Below are 17,728 nucleotides of genomic sequence, written 5' to 3'. Positions count from 1 at the left end.
TCTGTAGCCCCCATTTTAGAGCCAGATTGATGCCTTTCATCACAGCATCGAGTTCCGCAACATTGATATGGGCGCTATCATCCTTTTTGCGTAGCCAAGCAGCATCTTCAACAGCCACTTCTCCTATTTCCAATAATACCCCTAATGCTACACTGCTAGCATCAGTCCATATCACCCCTTCATGGCCCTCCTTTACATGCCATTCTCCTCTCACAGGGTCCATTTTTTTTCACTTCTGCAATGACTTCTTGTATCATGAGAAGCACTTCTAGATCAACTGCATCTTCCCAACTGTCTGTCCCAGTCTGCCTTTTAATAAAACTGCATGCAGTTCGCAGCCATCCAGCTATTGGGTAGTGACCAACCAGCTTTCCACATATAGAGAAAAGCTCTCTCTTGGCTAGGTCAACCTTGGCTTCGGGGATCTCATTTCCTCGCCCAAACATCAATTTTCCTGCCTTATTGTTCTGTAGTCAAAATCCCAAAGCCATTCAGTTTTCCAGTGACTCAGGCAGTTTTGTTGTCAGTCCATATGCTTTGATATACTCTCTCACCCTTTCCGCAGTCACCTCTATTTCATCCACTAGTACATCGTTGATGTAAGAGCAGGTGCCTCTCTTCACTGCATCGTCTTTGGCCAACACTGTCTTAAGAACTGCCGTCATTATCTTTGGTGCGGAGTTCAGACCAAATCCTAATCTGGTCAGATAATAAACTTGACCTTTGTACTCTACCAATTGATATTTCCACAATTTCTCATCCACATGAAGTTGGAGGTAGGCTGACTTCAGGTCCACAATTTTAGTTGCCTGCTTCATCCTCCTCCATTTCCTTATGACTTCTTCACACGCATCGATTCCGCCCTTTGTGTGACAAGCGACAAACTTGTTCAGCTCACGGAAATCCAACACTGGCCTAACTTTCTTCTTAATAGGTTGGACCACAGCGTGGCAAAATTCCTTCAACTTTCCCTGACCACGGCATTAATATTCCTTCATTTATCCATCTCTCAACTTTCAGTGTGCTTTTGTAGCAGCTGACCCGATTCGTCAATACAGGTTGCTCCGCGGTTCATCGCTATTCTACCATCCATTTTTCGCCATCGAAGCACCTGGCCTTTAGCAATAGTAGCTCCTCCCAGTCGGTCTATCGCGTCCAGGCCCAGCACCACATCAATTCTTGCAACCAGTCTATCCAGCACGATCACTCTTAGTCGCAATGGTATATTCCTTACTACAATCTCCGCATCGGCCTCTCCACAGCATTCCACTTCTCTGTCATCCACCGCTCTAACGTTGCTGGTTCCATTCCAAGAGTTGGCGACACTCGTAGTAATAAGTGTTGTTGTACATCCTGTATCAACAACAGCTCTAGCCCTCTTTCCATTGATTGTGATCACTAACTGTGGCAACAAACTCTCATATGCCTGTTCAGTATAAAAGGGGTGACTACTGCCGCAATAGCACCCCTTTACTCGTTTCCCGGAAGTGAAGGGCAATTCCTGCTAATGTGCCCTACTTGGCCACACCGAAAACAGATAATGTCTGGCCGTGGCTCCCTACAGTCTCTCATCAGGTGTGGTCCTTGATATCGAAAGCATTTACTGGTAAATGCATGGCCTTGCTTCATCACTGGTCGCTCCTTTCCGCTTGCCACAGCAGCCGCGACTGCCCCCTGCTCATCGGGCTGTTTCGCCAAAATTCTAGCATGCCTTAGAATCTCCTCCACCTCCATGGTTTCAATATCAGTAAGTCGTTGCAGTTCCATGGAGATGTGATCAGGGAAACCAATTACAAGTGCCAGCTTTACAGTCTTCTCAAAGCCATAGCCAGCCAATCCTGCTAGTCGCCTTATCTCTGCCACGTACACGTCCACAGACTCCCCAGTCCAGGTGACTCTTTTGAGCTTGTTGTAGGCCTCAAACACACTCTCGGAAAATGCGGTCTTTAACCGGTTTTCAACGCTCTCAGTAATGGCCTGATCTGTCTCTCCCATTTCTAGATAGACCGCTAGAGCACTTCCTTCCAAATACATTGGTATTAACGTGGCTACATCCTCGATCTTCTGTAGCCTTGCCACCAACTTCAGCTTGTTAAGCCACGCACCACGACACCTTCTCCAGTAAATGGCCTTAGGATATCGCTGCTCAATCTTACTCGGTCTACCATTTTTGTCACTGTGCCAAAATAGCTTAACGTTAAATTTGAACTCAACCTCAGATCAAAAGTCTCATTCTCTTCTCTCTGCACTTTCCACACTGACACCCAAAATAAAGAAGACGGCTATTTTATAGAGAGACCCAACCACATCTCATTTGCATACCCCCTCCCCCCTCTCATCACATCACGTGATTTTCAGTCCATAAATACCAGGGGGCGGCCATTTTTATTTTCTCTTTTTTTTTCTTTCCCAACACGAACCGCACGATGCATGAGGTAAGGTTCTTTACTTTTAACCACACGAGTGTTCTTGTGAAAGTTTGACGAGGGGGGGGACCATAAACTGAAGCTCAGTCGAACACTTTCCATGAAAATAACGATACATCAGAGACAAACTCGCAACATCTCTTCTGTGAGATAGAGGTTGCAAGGAAGAGAAAAGGACATCTCCTACGAGGCTACGAAGTCTATTTTGAACTCTATCAAGGCAGGACAAGTCCTTTCTAGCAGCTCCTGCCCAGATGTGGCAACAGTATTCCATCCTTGGACGTACCTGGCTCTTATATAGATAGAGAATAGCATCAGCAGTGAGATATCTACTGGATCGATAGAAAGATTCCACCATTTTTCCAGCGGCCTTGGCAACAGATTTGATGTACGTGTTCCATTTAAGATCAGGAGTAAAGGTCAAGCCAAGAAGCTTGTCAAAACTTGAGGCCTCCTGAAGACGAGAGCCATTCATTTCAATTGATGACAGATGTGGATCAGAATGTTGATGATGTAAAGAGAGAAGCTTGGTTTTAGATGCATTAAAAGTAACCAGCCACTCCTTTCCCCATTGTACCATGTGCTCAAGATCAGAGGAGAGAGAATCGGAGAGAACTTGGTTGTTTACGGTCTTAGATGTGCTACCATAAATGGTAGTGTCGTCAGCAGAAATGTCTACAAATGATGTAAGGATGTGATTTGAAAGATCATCAATGTAGATCAAGAAAAGAGTTGGGCCCAGGATGGACCCCTGAAGGACTCCAGCATTAATACTGTGAGCTTCTGATTTCTGCCCATCAACCACTACTCTTATGAACCTGTCAGAAAGAAATGATTTAATAATTAAGACATTTCCAGCAATACCATAGCTAGAGATCTTGTGAAGTAAACCTTTATGACATACCCAATAAAAGGCCTTAGATATGTCAAGAGCAATTGCCCTAGAAAGGTTGCCTCCATCAAGAGATTTGCTAATCCTATGAGATATAACTGTAAGCACATCTGCTAACTTGCTTTATTTAATTTAACCTGGTGTTGTTCATTATAAGCAGCATAAACCCCTCAATTTACTTTAGATTTAATTTTGAGAAGTATTTTGCCAACCTAAGCAAAGCTAATATATCATCAATGATCGGTAACGCTCAAGTATACTTCATCGTGACTTTATTTAAAGCCCTAAAATCTACACAAATATTTTTACTACCAGCCTTCTTTTCTACTAACACTATCAAGAAACTCCACAGGCTATTCAATCTCTCAATTACACCTGCCCTCATTATTTCCTCTATTGCTGAGTCAACTAACTTTCTTTGCTTTAGCAATGTTCGATACAGATATCCGTCTGGACGCATGCATTTCAGTATCAATACCCAACTCCACCATATCGGTTCTGCCCAAGTCCTTATCCTCCGTGATGAAAAAACTCCCTATTCTGCTTCAGCAACCTATCAACTTCCAACTTGAATTCTTCAGGTACTTTAATTCCCTTCCAATTATTTTCGGAGATCTCATTCTTTTGTTCATCCGGCATGCTAATCTCAGTAATGTTACCAACCACACTACACTTAGCTATTTGGCAGCTCCTTCTCAAGGTGACTGTTTGGTTGATATTGTTCATTATAAGCAGCATAAACTCACGAGACCCCTCAACCTTTACTACTACATTAGCTGCTGATACTCTTGCTAAGATTACTAACGAATCCACTGTTTATTTATTATATTCTAATCCTTGACCATTTCTAAAACCTGCACAAGCCATGCATGTATGCAGATGCTGGGGTTTTAATGTAATTTTCTGTGCTAACCCAACTATTGATGAAATATGGGTATCATCGTCCAAAGCTATATATTCGTCACCTATTCTTATTGCTCCTAAATTGAAGTACATCCTCATCTCATTTTTCTGAAGCCAGTCGCTGCCTGGTATCACACCTGTCGAGATTCTCTGCAACAAAGAAGTCCTAGTGGGTAACTGACTTCCTATCCCTACTCTTGATTACGCAAACCTCTAATCAATGGGGATCTATTAGCTGTTCTTAAATATTTTTATCATATGGTTCAGATCTATGTCTAAGTGCTTTAAAAACACTATTTATTACTGACACCTCTGCTCTCATATCTACCAGAGCTCTATCATTCTTTCCTTCAATTTTAATTGAAATGGAATTTGATGCGCCCATGTTACCGATTGTGTACATCAGTATGCTCTTGTTCCATTTGTTGTATGAACGGAGTGCGCACTGTTTCTCTGGATAGCTTCTTGCAAAATTTCCTTGCCTACCTCACCACAACAGTAACACCTAATTACCTGCCTGCCTCCTTCGTTCTCTCTAGTTTTAAATACTAGCCCCTACTCTCTACTTGGTTTTTTATTTTATGTCTATCTCCATATCTTGGGGAACTGGCCGGACCCATAGCCTCAACTGGAATCCGCCATCTCATGTGACAAACCTCTATGGATTTGTCCTCATACTCCTGGCTTGCAACTCCTGGCTTGCAACTTCTGATAAGCCACTTGAAGATCGTGTGATTTCTGCTAGTCTAACTATCCTTGCATATAATCCTGTATCCCATCTAGACTACTCTGTTTCATGTTCGCTAATTCAACTATGTGTTTGTTAGGGTTTGCGACAATTCCATAGTAGTCCTCTAGGGACCTCTTCAATTCCGCCCATGTTAAACTTTCATTGCTTAACAGAGGAGACTATTTATGAATTGTCCAACCAGGCTCCTTGTGGTTATGAGAGCTATCTGACATTTTTTCCTCATCCACTGCTCTGGTCACCCTAAAATACCGCTCTACATCATTCACCTACCTACTGTAGTCACTGTTCCTTTTATTTTCCAACAGCACTATTTTCCTTAGAAGAGATTCCTCTCTTATCGGTCTTGTAACGGACCCCACTGCCTTTTTCAATTCTAAAGTCAATTCCTGCACAAAAATTAGAAAATAGCTGCTGCTCCATTAAGACAATAGTATGCTACTGACGAAAGAAAAAGATAACACAACTCAAAATTAAATTTTGTTACAAACCACAAAAATGAGAAAAAATAAGCTTTAAAAAATTTTGAGCAATTTTTTTTTTCGAGCATTAACACGTGGTTGAAAAAAATCGAATGTCACCTACCTTATTGTATTTTTTTTTTTTTTTGCACACCTTCACAGGACCCTTTTTATCATTGTGTTCACAATTCGTTTGTTAGAATAACTGGTTATCAACGAGCACCAAATAAACATAAGTGGTGTAGTTGCATGCATGCTGGTTGATTTTTCGTCAGCAAAAAAAAAAAAACATGCAACACAAACTTGGTTTTTGTATAAAATATAAAAAATATTTTCTTTTTTCTTTATTGCCTCATGCGTGTGTGTGTCAAGCTAGAGATGGAGAGGGTGGGTGGATGGAATCACAAGCTCGTCTCATGTTGCATTGCCTGCTGGTTGTTTGCTTCTCCACTAGGCTATATATGTGACCTGCTTTCTGCAGGTGCACTAAACTCGGCAACTGTGATGACCGGTGACATCTGTTTTGACGGTCTGACCCCAATTGTTCAGTGCGTTTTGGCTACCAGCTGTCATGCATGCACAGCTTCACCATGCAACATTCTTGTGCCATTTTAACTTTCTAGGGATGCTCATTAAATTTTTTACCATTAATCCTAAAGATGTCAAATCATATACAATTGCTTAAAAATGTTGACCCTCACCTACCATCCCAAATAAATGCACAGAATTGATTTCCCAGAGCAAAATAAAAAATTGTTAATTGCTCTTAAATGCTAAAATATCTCGGAAATCGTTAATTTTACATTAAATTTATGCGTAAAACTGCCCCCCTACTGTAAATTCTTAAATTGTTTTGTTTTCAGGTTGTTTACAAAAACAAGGATAATTTTTTTTAGTGGGAGAGATTTACAAAGCCACTAAAATAATTTAAATAAGGACAAAAGCCATCAACAAAAAAATTAAATTTTTAAAATTAAACAAAATTGTTTTATAATTGTTTATCAGTAATTTTTTCTTGACAAAAATGTTTTTTTTTTTTTTCATTTGAAAATGTTTTTCCGGTAATTCTTAGGAAATTAACGGTGCTTGTTTTATTTTTCACTTATTATTATTATTATAAGGTATTATTTTTCACTTATCATTATTATTATAAGGTATTATTTTTCACTTATCATTATTATTATAATGTATTATTTTTCACTTATCATTATTATAAGGTATTATTAGAACTCTGCATCATTAACTAATTCACGCCCCCCAAATATGTGCTTCTCCATTTTTTAAGCGATTACATGCAAAAAGCCTAATAAAATAACAAAAAATCAGTTTTACATATAAATTTAATGTAAAATATTCATCTGACGGTTTTTTTAAGGACATGGAAACTAAATTTATTTGTTTCAACTCTTGGCATTCCTGATCAAACTTTAATATAAAATGTTATTGTTAAATGATGTAAAACCCATGTTGCTTCTTACTACTAAGTCTGAGTTGTAATATGAAAAAAGTGATCCTTTGTGATTTTATGAGTCTGTCAGTTGGATTTAGGACAGTGGTAAAAAAATTGTGTTAACTGCTGTTAAAAGTTAGAATGGCTCGGAAATGGAGGACTATTTTAAATTTATGTGCCCCAACTCTAAATTCTAAAATAATTTTTTTATTTGATAAACTCCTATTTTTTCCTTTATGCATTGCATACAAGATTTTGATAAACTCATTGTGATATTTATTTTTAGCTTGTGCCGAAACTGGAAAAAAAATCTAAAACATTATTTTAGGTGATATACATGGTGACCAGATAGGGTCAGGAGGGCACCAACAAAATAAAAAAAAAAAATAAAAACTTTGTTTTCTGACAAAAGGAAACAATTGTTTTCTGTGTCACAATCTAAGTATTGTTGATTAATTTTTACCCCTTTTTAGCTCCTTACATTAAGTGGCTTCATGCCTTGTCTGGAGCGGTTTCCATAAAAAATCACTTCGTTTACCATAATTTAACAAACAAAAAAATGCTAAGCCTGGAAATGGGATTCTTAACCTGTGGTTCTATGACCCTTAGTCTTATATTGTAAATCAAGAGTTGGCAACCTACAATCAATGGGTGGGATCTGACCCACAGAAGCACACGAGCCTGATTAGCAATGACTATTTTTAAAATGAGAATTGAGCTTTTCAATGGGAGTTTACGTCTATAGTATGTTTCCAAGAAATTCTTTAAAATGCTCCAAAGAAATTGAAATTTGGGGAATAATATAATACTATTGTCAAAACTTCACAAAAATAGGAAGTATCTTAATTTTCACAAAGAAAATCACCCTCCACCCTTTTACCACCTATGAATAAAACGAAAAATAGCTCAGATGATAAGTGATAACTCCTTACATTTAGCAGCTGTGTTTCAAAATTCATGATCGGTTAATTAGTTTAGGAGTGAATTCTGTACATACAAATATATAAATATAATATAAAAATATCTAAGTTTATGTAGATTACATATACATATAACTTTATATAGATATTACATACATTATTTCAAACTATTCATGTTTCTGTTAAAAATTTAATATCACTTATATACGATTTAGTAATTTCCAGATTCTTAATCATGCAATGAACTTATCTGAGCAATGATATTTTTTTACTTGTTTAATAATAATTTGGAATTCAAAATTTGAACCTTTTACATGTAATATTTTATCAAACTATCCATTTTTATTATAACAATATTGCATGCCTAGGTAATACCAATTCACCTTGCTTACGGACTAAGGGTTAGGTGGGGTGTTTGATACGAGGTTCAAGAAAATTATTCTTTTCTCCAAAACTGTTTTTTAGCTGATGAAGTTGACAGAAAAGAAATTTCTCAGCAAAGTTGACATTGGCGACAAGGAGTCTGCCCCTGATATCTCTGAAAATACTGTCATTGGGTCATGTGTTTTATTTTAAGTGTTGGACCATCTATAAATGATGGGAATTAAACTGAAAGATGGAAGGGCATAGCTGATACGACAGTTTCTTTGAAAAAACGAGTTGGAGAGAGAGAAGGAAAGAAAAAGGAAAAAAGAGTTGGACAGAAAAAGAGTAAAGAGAATTGAAGAGAATATGGCTTAAGATAAAGAAAGAAAAGAGATTCAGAAAAAAAGAGAAAAGAAAAAGGAAAGAGAAGAAAAGGGAAAAAGAAAAGGGAAAGAGAAGAAAAGGGAAAGAGAAAGGAAATAAAAGGGAAAGAGAAAGGAAAGAAAAGGGAAAGAGAAAGGAAAGAAAAGGGAAAGAGAAAGGAAAGAAAAGGGAAAGAGAAAGGAAAGAAAAGGGAAAGAGAAAGGAAAGAAAAGGGAAAGAGAAAGGAAAGAAAAGGGAAAGAGAAAGGAAAGAAAAGGGAAAGAGAAAGGAAAGAAAAGGGAAAGAGAAAGGAAAGAAAAGAGAAAGAAAAGGGAAAGAGAAAGGAAATAAAAGGGAAAGAGAAAGGAAAGAAAAAGGAAAGAGAAAGGAAAGAAAAAGGAAAGAGAAAGGAAAGAAAAGGGAAAGAAAAGCGAAAGAAAAAGGAAAGAAAAGGGAAAGAAAAGGGAAAGAGAAAGGAAAGAAAAAGGAAAGAGAAAAGAAAGATCAATCTCCAAACAACAGAGGAGGAAATGCTAATCTCAAAGAGCTGTCAGTCGGAATTAGGGTTCAATAAAAAACTATTGTGTTTGGAAATGAAAGAGGACTTTCTTGCTCACATCAAAGAGTATGGACCGCTTTGAGCTCCTGCCCAGGAGGCATAAACCTCCCCAGAAGAGCTAAGTTAAAAAAAAAACTTGCTCTGGACTAAGAAGCTGTTTGAACAAACTTGTTGAAAACATCCTGCATCATGAAGCCATTAAGAACCTGAAGAATTAACTTTCCTTTGCACAAAGTATACCCTGAATATCTTATGAATAATTATTTTTTTGTTAATAAGAAAAATGACTACTGGTTTTTCTTTATTTGCCTGTCGAATTGAAGGTGCAGTCGATTTCAGAGCTATCTTTATGCTCAGATGGTGGAGACACAAACCAAGCCATTGTGAGAAGAGAACACAAACTAAGCCATTGTGAGAAGAGAACTCAGCACAAAGTCGAAGTGATGTACAGCCAGCCAAAGTAAACAGTGTTGCCACACAGACTTAGGGTCGTGCACATTTTGTGCATTCTGAGCATTTTTGTCCAGTGACCAGTGAGAATCTGCTCACACTTGGAAGGTCCACCACTAGACAAAGATAAAAATATAACCACCAGCACCAAGGGTTAGTGCACATTTTCTTGCCCGTGTGTATGACAAAAACCCGCCTAGGGTGGTATTACACTATAAGTGCAAAAAAGTGAAAGAAAGCTTAAAGAAGAACAACAAAAAACATTTCTATTATTTATCGAAATAACTAAAAATAAATCAGCCAAAATATACATAAATAGAAATGAAAAGAAAGTAATATTGCCAAAATAAGAATGTCGGGCAAAGAGACAACATATAGTGAGGAGTTGGGAATAATTCTACACTATAAATGAAGAGCATAACATGAAAAGTTATTCTTAATAAAAAAAATCAAAGTGAAAATAGATTAGAAGAAAACCAGAAGCCAAAATAAAGTAAAAGGATTCTAACAATTTTTGAATGATCATTTAATTTAAGGAAATAAAATACAATCAGTAAATGTTCATTTTTTTTTTCTGAATTGAAAAAAAAAAAAGAAAAGAGAAATGAAATATCCCTGAATAGAAATATTCAAATAGGTTTCAAAAAGATACAAAATTAAAACATTTGATGATATCTCAAGTATTTCAGTTTACACATGTTTCTCACAAATATATTTATGAACTGTAGAATAATTAAATTATCTCCAAATAAAGTAAAAAAAAACAAATTAAAAAAAAAAACAGGAATATGACTATTTAAAATAATATAAGTAAAAAAAAAATCCAGCCATATAGATTTTAAACCATGATCAATAAATGAGCGCTTATGGTCAATCCAAAATTTCATAAAAATGAGATTCACCCTGTTTGCTGGAGGCTGATTTTAAGAGACTTAAAGAATTTGTTTTCCTCTTTCATCCAACCCAATTGAAAATATAAAATTTATTTTATCTATATTAAAGATGATAGCCTTTTACAGGAATGTTTCAGGGCACTTTTCTAGCTATCATTTGAGATAACAAAATGTTTATTATAGCATGGTCTTGCAACTTCTTAATGAAGAAAATCGTTTCTATGGCAAAAAAATATTGATATATATTTTTTTTATAGTTGTTATATCATTTTACTTCTTAAAATAAAAAGATGGAGATGAATAAGCAGTTTATTATATAAATTATATCAATATTTTGTTAAGTTTCATTTTTAACAGAATTTTAATCCCTCATTCTACGATTTTTAGTTCAGTTATAGCTTTATTGAAAATTAAAATTACTTTGCTTGGAAAGATTCTTTAATGTGTATTAAAAATAGATTTAAAATAGTGTTTTCTTTCATAATCTCTGAAAAATGAGGAAATCAAGGTATGCCTACTATTTTCTAGTAAAAAGAAAAACTGAATATTTCAATATCTTATTTTTAAAATGCAAATTTAACATTTTTCAAATGTTTATTTAAAAATTTACAAGACTTTTGTGTATACCACAATGAAATAAATCAGTCAAATATACCAATAGAAATGAAAAAGTAATATTGCTAAAATTGAAAAGTAGGGCAAAGAGACAACATAATGAGTTGGAAGTAATTCTACACTATAATACATGATAATACACCGAAATATGATAATACGAAACTGTGTTTGCAAATCAAAAACATAAGTGTTTCTGCAGAGTAATTAAACTGTAATTCAACCATATCTTATTGACATTTGTCCTGCGAAATATATTTTAAAATGGCATTATTTATCACAAAATTATTTTTTAATATTTTTTCTTACATTCTTAGACACAAGTGATGAGATAAAACTTGATTGTCCTTAAGATATAGCGATTTGATTTTCCTAAAGATTTAGCAACTGAATTATAAAAATAATGTTTGCAAACTCACTTTCAACATTAATTTTCAAAAAAATATGGTTATACAAACATGATTAGCTAAGTAATTTTATTTGAAATTACATTTGGCAGAATTTTGATTTACATTAAAAATTTAATGATTAATTTAATGTCTCAGTCTTATAACCTTTTAATTTATTCAGACTTGCAGACATAATTATAAATAAAAAAATAAATTCTGAAAAACACTATCTTTTATCTTTTCTCCAAAAACAAGTATTTTTCACCCAAAATGAATACAACTGAATTAAAGGTAAAAAGGGAAAACAGATAAAAAGTAATACTGATTTCGCCATATTGTTCTCTCAGAGATTATATGGAATTATGGACATAAAATCTATTTGTCAAAATTTCTTTCTATTTCTTTCTATTTTATTTCTGAGTATTGTTCTTATTATTTCTCAATTTCTTGGAATGAAATAATGTTGATATATTTATAATTCATTACGATTTTTTCTTTTTTCCCACTTGCATATATAACAATTTTGTTTTAAATACATTAATAATTTGACATTAAACATATAAATTAAAATTCTTAGTTCATTTATTATACTCATATATGTACGATTTAGAAAAGAAAACAAAAACAGAATTGCTTACCAAAAAGTAGACAAACATTTTTTCTTCAAACTTACATAGATATATTTTTAAAGGCTGTTCCATACTCTTTTAAAAATATTCTTTATCAAGGCTGAAGAAAAACACAGCTTTTTTTTTCAAAATATATTAGTACAAAAAGAAAACAAAAAAAATCTCTATGAATTTTCTTTTAAATCTGAAAGTCTGAATAAAAAAATAAAGCTAAAAATATTTAATCAGTGCTAGTAAAATATATCATATTGTAATTTGTCAAAATTACAAGTTTGCAATTAATGAGCATAGAATTATTCCTTATTCCTTATTCTGTGCATGTGTTATTGCTATACCATTTTTATGTTCTGGGTTAAACTTTCCCCAACTTAATATGCAACTGCTAGGCATTGCTGCTCTGTTAGGATAAAACCTGCAATCTTGTAAGTATAATGAATAGCTATGGTCAATAAGAACTTCATGCTGACCAGGTAATCATGAGACCGACCTCAATGGTCTCTATGCAAGTCTCATTTGCTCAACAACAGCAATTGTTTGTGTTGACATGCCAAGATAACCCCTCCCTTCTTTAAAATCACTGTTTACAATCCAATGGTCATAATTGCAAATTGTTGATATTTCAAGTAATCATTAAAAAGCCAGTAGGTGCCGGTCATTGGGCTAACAAGCCATCATACATTAAGAATAAAACCTCGTAAATTTCAGAATGAGCAACAAACTAAATATTTTAAGATTTGCTAATAAATGAATAAGTTTGATGTATGTGTTTTGCTACATTTTAAGTTAATGCATATTTTATTTTGCATATTTATAAATTTAACATCCATTTAATTTTGAAATGAAAAAATTGGTGATAAAATTTGGAGTTAAAGCAAAAGTACTTACTTTTCTAACATATCTGCATCATCAGAATCAGCATGCTCATAGGCAAGGATTTCTTTGAAACTCAGCTGATACCTATAGGAAGGAAAAAACAATTTTGAAATATATTTGTGAAGTAAAAGCAAAACAAAAAACATACTTGGAGAGGCTTTAAGGGATAGAGACGTCCGAGCTGATGTCATTAAGGGTAGCCCGGTCGAATTATGGGAAGCAGTTGAATTGGCCCAGAATAGCGAACGGGTATGGATACAAATCCGCCGTCCCATACTACAGGAAGATGTTACGAAGAGCCACAAACATCCGAGAATGCTGACTGAGGTGGGAAACTCTGCTTTGGAGAAGAAGGGGCTTAGACGGATATCAGAGGAGAAGGGAATGACAAATGTGCCCTATGCCTCCTCCAGGTCAGAGAGACTGGCTCATTTAGCCTGTGTAACACTAAAGAGAGACCACATCAGACCTGTAGGATTGATGTGACGTTTCTTTTGGTTAAAAGTAATTTTTTGTTCCCGGACGATGATCGGGTTGAAGGAATAAAAATTATTATAAATTTTTTTTTGTGAATAAATTCTGAGCTAAGTCTGTTGTTGAGATGGCAGCGGCAAGAGTGCCTTTGTAGCGAGAGGTTAAATCACATTCTAGACTTCAAAAGCGAAAAAGAATGCATAAAATATTTTAGCCAAAATACACAGGCGTTTGATCTACAATGACCGAAATCATAGTTATGCAGGAGCCGGAGGGTTGGGGATTTCACACCCGCAATTGGCAAAACTATGAGCCAAGTTGACCCGTGAGTTTGACAATTGAAAAGTCAGGTTGTTTTTGATCTGAGAGAAACACACGCAGTGACTCGGCATTATGTTTTAGAACAAAGAATAGGAAAAAAATGAATTGTCCGAAATTTCAAACAATAATATAACGTATCAAGAATTGTCATTTGGTGAATCAGGTCGAACGAAAATTGAAGTTATGAAATATTTTTGCTCGGATGGGAAAATGTGTTGTCCGATAAGTTCAAAGCGACAAATGCATTCTTGGTCTTTTGACGTAAACAAAATGTCTGATATAATGGAATGGCCGACAACCAGAACTTAATTCAAAGATAAACTAAAATTCCTTTGAATTATCAAAGCGAAAAATGAGATCAATAGATAATTTTAAAACAAATAAAATCGCGTGATTTGCTTTAAGTCAAAGGAAAAATAATTTTCCTGGATATGGAAAAAAATTCCATTAGTAAGCCAGGGAGGAGTTAATTAATACAACGTGTAAGTTGGGCGTTAATTAAAGGAGGAGTCAGTCCAATTTTGGAAATGGACCAATGAAAAAGGGCCCTGTCGAAGTATAATCAACCAATGAGAAAAGGCCCCGTCGAATTATAATCAAGCAATTTGATTGGTCGATGACGAACATGGGTGTCGTCATCATTCCATAATTGTATTATAAAAGAAATGAAAAATCAGAGATTAAGTCAGAACAGAGTAGTCAGTAAGAAGAAGAGAGAGTCCGGAATCAGAGTCAAAGAGAGCTAAGTCTCGGCAGAATCACCTCTCCTCTCTCTCCCCCTCGCTTGTTGCCTGATAACTCAACGCTTATAATGTGTCGATCACTTAATGAGAATTATGCAAAGTCCGCGATACCGACCAGGTATTTCAACAACAGAAGCTCAGTTGTAGAACTAACTGCTTGCTTGAATTAATTGTCAACTATATGTATATGCTGTAAATACTTCTTTTATGAATTTCCGAAATATATATTATATTAACCAACCTTCGGAGTTTTGTTGTTGATGTGCGTTGATCCCTATATGCGTATATTTCTTTATTTGCCATTTGTGACACCGTATCCGTCAACGAACACCCAGAATAACTAGACGATCCACGGAGAACAGGCCTTGAGAACCGAGCATCCGAGAAGAATCCCCAACGCCTTAACGAAGAACTCACTGGGTGACGCGACGTACTAACGGTTGGCAGACCTGGTTGCCCAGTCGACATATCATAACTGTACCGATCAGGGTGCAGATCATAACTGGGCTGCGATCAGAGGTTCAAAGTCGTGTACAAGGTCACGTTGCAAGGTCACACATGTAGATGGGAGGGACATGGAACAGAGAGTAATCCGATCTGCGAGAAGTGTGGTAACTTCAGCCAGGTGGCTGGTCGATGTACAGACGCGGCGGATCCCAGGTTAGGAATAAGAAGGTATAAGGATAAAATAACTCCTGACCCGCCAGAGAAGAGATCGAGAGGTCAAATGGTCCGAGTTGAGACCGCTTTCAGCCTGCCCAGGGGCGGCAGAGGAAGGAGGCCGACGGAGCTAAGACCAGATGACACTCACAGACTGGAGAGCCAAGCGATCCAAGAGGCAAAAGGGCACCTGAGTTGCTGGACCTGTGGTCAGTTGTCATATGGCCAGAGGCTGCCCGAAAAGGAAATGTTGGCATTGCTGGGAGCCAAGCCATCTGCGAAGAGAATGCTCCCGGAAAAGGGGAGACTCCCCAATTCAGAAGTGGGAGGGGCAGCCGTTACTAAAGTTTACCCAAGGAGGGAGTCAAAAGCCAAGACGGATGGAAGTCTGCTGTGTTTTAAAGGAGAGTCAGAATCTTAGATGTCAGATGGTAAGGGAGGGGTGAAAGTGGCAACCCTAGTAGACACCGGAGCATTGGTATCTCTGGTTAAATCCAGCACATCTCAGAAGATGGCCGGCCAAAACTGATTGATTGCACCAACCTAGAATTAACTTGGGCGGATCAAGCCCGACTACCCCTGGAAAGGCTGGCCAGGCTCCCCTATGAGATAGAGGGAATGTCTGGACAACTACAGGATTATGTAGCGCCAGATTTATGTGAAGATGACTGGCTGGAAGAAATGGGAGCTACGGTCAGCTTCATCCCGCCAACACTATGGCTAAGGGGAAAGAGTATTCCCCTAAGTGGCCGAAGACAACCGGAGAATCTCCCTGTAATGACCTTAGAGGATGTAGAAATTCCTCCTCGAACGGTAGTATCCATGACGGGAGAGATCCAGGGATAAAGAAGTGGAAGCCCTGATGGTTACCAGGTAACGTCCCTAGAAGAGGAACAGGGAGACTTAGAGGTGGAGGTCAGTGATGCCATAGGTGCTGCTAACGAACAACTCTAACAAAATGGTGTGGGTTAAAAGTGGAACTCAGGTTGGTCAATCCTGCCCTGTTGAGAGGGTCCAAAGGATAGAAACCTGGGGTAGTTGGGCGAAGAAGGTGGGGGAACTGACAAAAATAAAAATGAAGGAAGTGATAGCCCCGCCTGAGTACCATTGGGAGGTGATAAAATTGCTAGAGCGCAATCAGGATATTATCGCTTCTAGCGATTGTGAGTTAGGGTGTACCAATACGGTAACAATGAGAATTGACACGGGAGACCACCCGCCTGTAAGAATGAAACCCTACTGAACCCCAATCCATAAAAGAAAAGTTGTTGAGGAAGTGGTGTCCAATATGTTGGAGGCAGGAATCATTGAACACTCCACCTCTCTGTGGAGTTTTCCCATGGTGATCGTGGAGAAGAAGGACGGGGGGGGGGCACAGATTCTGTGTGGATTTCTGGAAGCTGAATGCTATTATAAAACTCTTAGCGGTGCCATTACCCCTGATAGATGACATACTAGTTTTGTTGGGTAGAGCAAGGTGCTTTATCACCCTGGATTTGAGGTCAGGTTACTGGCAAGTAGCCCTCAATGGGGAGGATCAGGAGAAAGTGGGTTTTGCATGTCATGTGGGACTATTTAACTTCAGGATTAGGCCATTTGACCTCTGTAATGCATCGGGGGTCTTCTCACAACTGTTGTCGATAGTCTTGCGTGGGTTGGAGGGGTTTACCGTGGCGTACCTGGACGATATCTTAATTTTCTCACGGACGCCTGAGGAGCACTTCAAACATTTGATGGAAGTATTTAAGATTATGTCAACATCAATTGAGAATAAAATATAAGTGTCAGTTTCTCAAGGAAGAAACTAAGTATTTGGGATTTGTGATTACAATACACATGAAAAAATTGAAATAGCTTGAAATATTTCAATATTGGTATGCATAGAAAGAGCTTGATGAGCTAAGAAAGAATCTTTTTAAATTTTTAAAATCTGATTAAAATTAAGGAAGTTATGGCTATTTTTGTGCCTCACACGTTTGGATATTTTCCCTCTTTAAGACCATATGCGTTTCGTCACATTTTTTACACTACTTTTTCAGTAAAACTGTCATATCTTTGTTAAAACACAAGACTAAGAAATTAAATTTACCATATAAGTGTATTTTTGTACAAGGAATCAGAATATGCAACTGAAAATCTCCCAAAGTTTATGGTTTCCAAATAATCTGCAGTAAATGTGCATAAATATGCAGCAATCCCTTAAAAATGCCATGTATCCATAAACAGAAAAGAAGTTGGAGAACTCAAAGTTGAATTGTAATGTGCTTTATGTACAAAAAACTTAAATCTAAACATAAGACCATTTAAAAATGAATATATTGCAATATTTCTTTGGTATTATTGTAGATTAACACCTTCTGTTTAACCCCACTCAACTCCTTCTGACCACCTCTCCAAAATGTGATTCTACCTTTTTAGGAAATTATGTATAAAATGCCATGAAAAACTTTAATGAAAGATAAACAAATTATTTTAGAATTGAATGTAAAATAATTTCCTATTACAGGTCATTCTAGCATTTTAGAGCAGTTAACTGTTTTTTTTTCTATGGGAAAATATGCATACTTTTTTTTTTTTTTTTAAATGATTATGTGTA

The 17,728-nt window shown here is 36.6% G+C and overlaps 1 protein-coding gene across 8 annotated transcripts in view; it reads right to left on the bottom strand.

The window, feature by feature from the left end:
• The window catches only part of LOC145284723 (pyruvate dehydrogenase (acetyl-transferring) kinase, mitochondrial-like), a 591,786-nt gene that overhangs the window by 332,026 nt on the left and 242,032 nt on the right, over positions 1-17,728 (bottom strand). For all 8 annotated transcript variants that reach the window (XM_080133645.1, XM_080133648.1, XM_080133649.1 and 5 more), the window contains one exon: positions 12,947-13,018. In XM_080133645.1, coding sequence (XP_079989771.1) covers positions 12,947-13,018 — 72 coding nt within the window. The remainder of the gene's footprint in view (positions 1-12,946; positions 13,019-17,728) is intronic.

This window comes from Euprymna scolopes, chromosome 9 (assembly GCF_053919585.1).
Source record: "Euprymna scolopes isolate OS-2025 chromosome 9, ASM5391958v1, whole genome shotgun sequence".
NCBI lineage: Eukaryota > Metazoa > Mollusca > Cephalopoda > Sepiida > Sepiolidae > Euprymna > Euprymna scolopes.
Note: the sequence above shows the minus strand (reverse complement) of the source record. Positions and strands in the feature narration are given on the sequence as shown.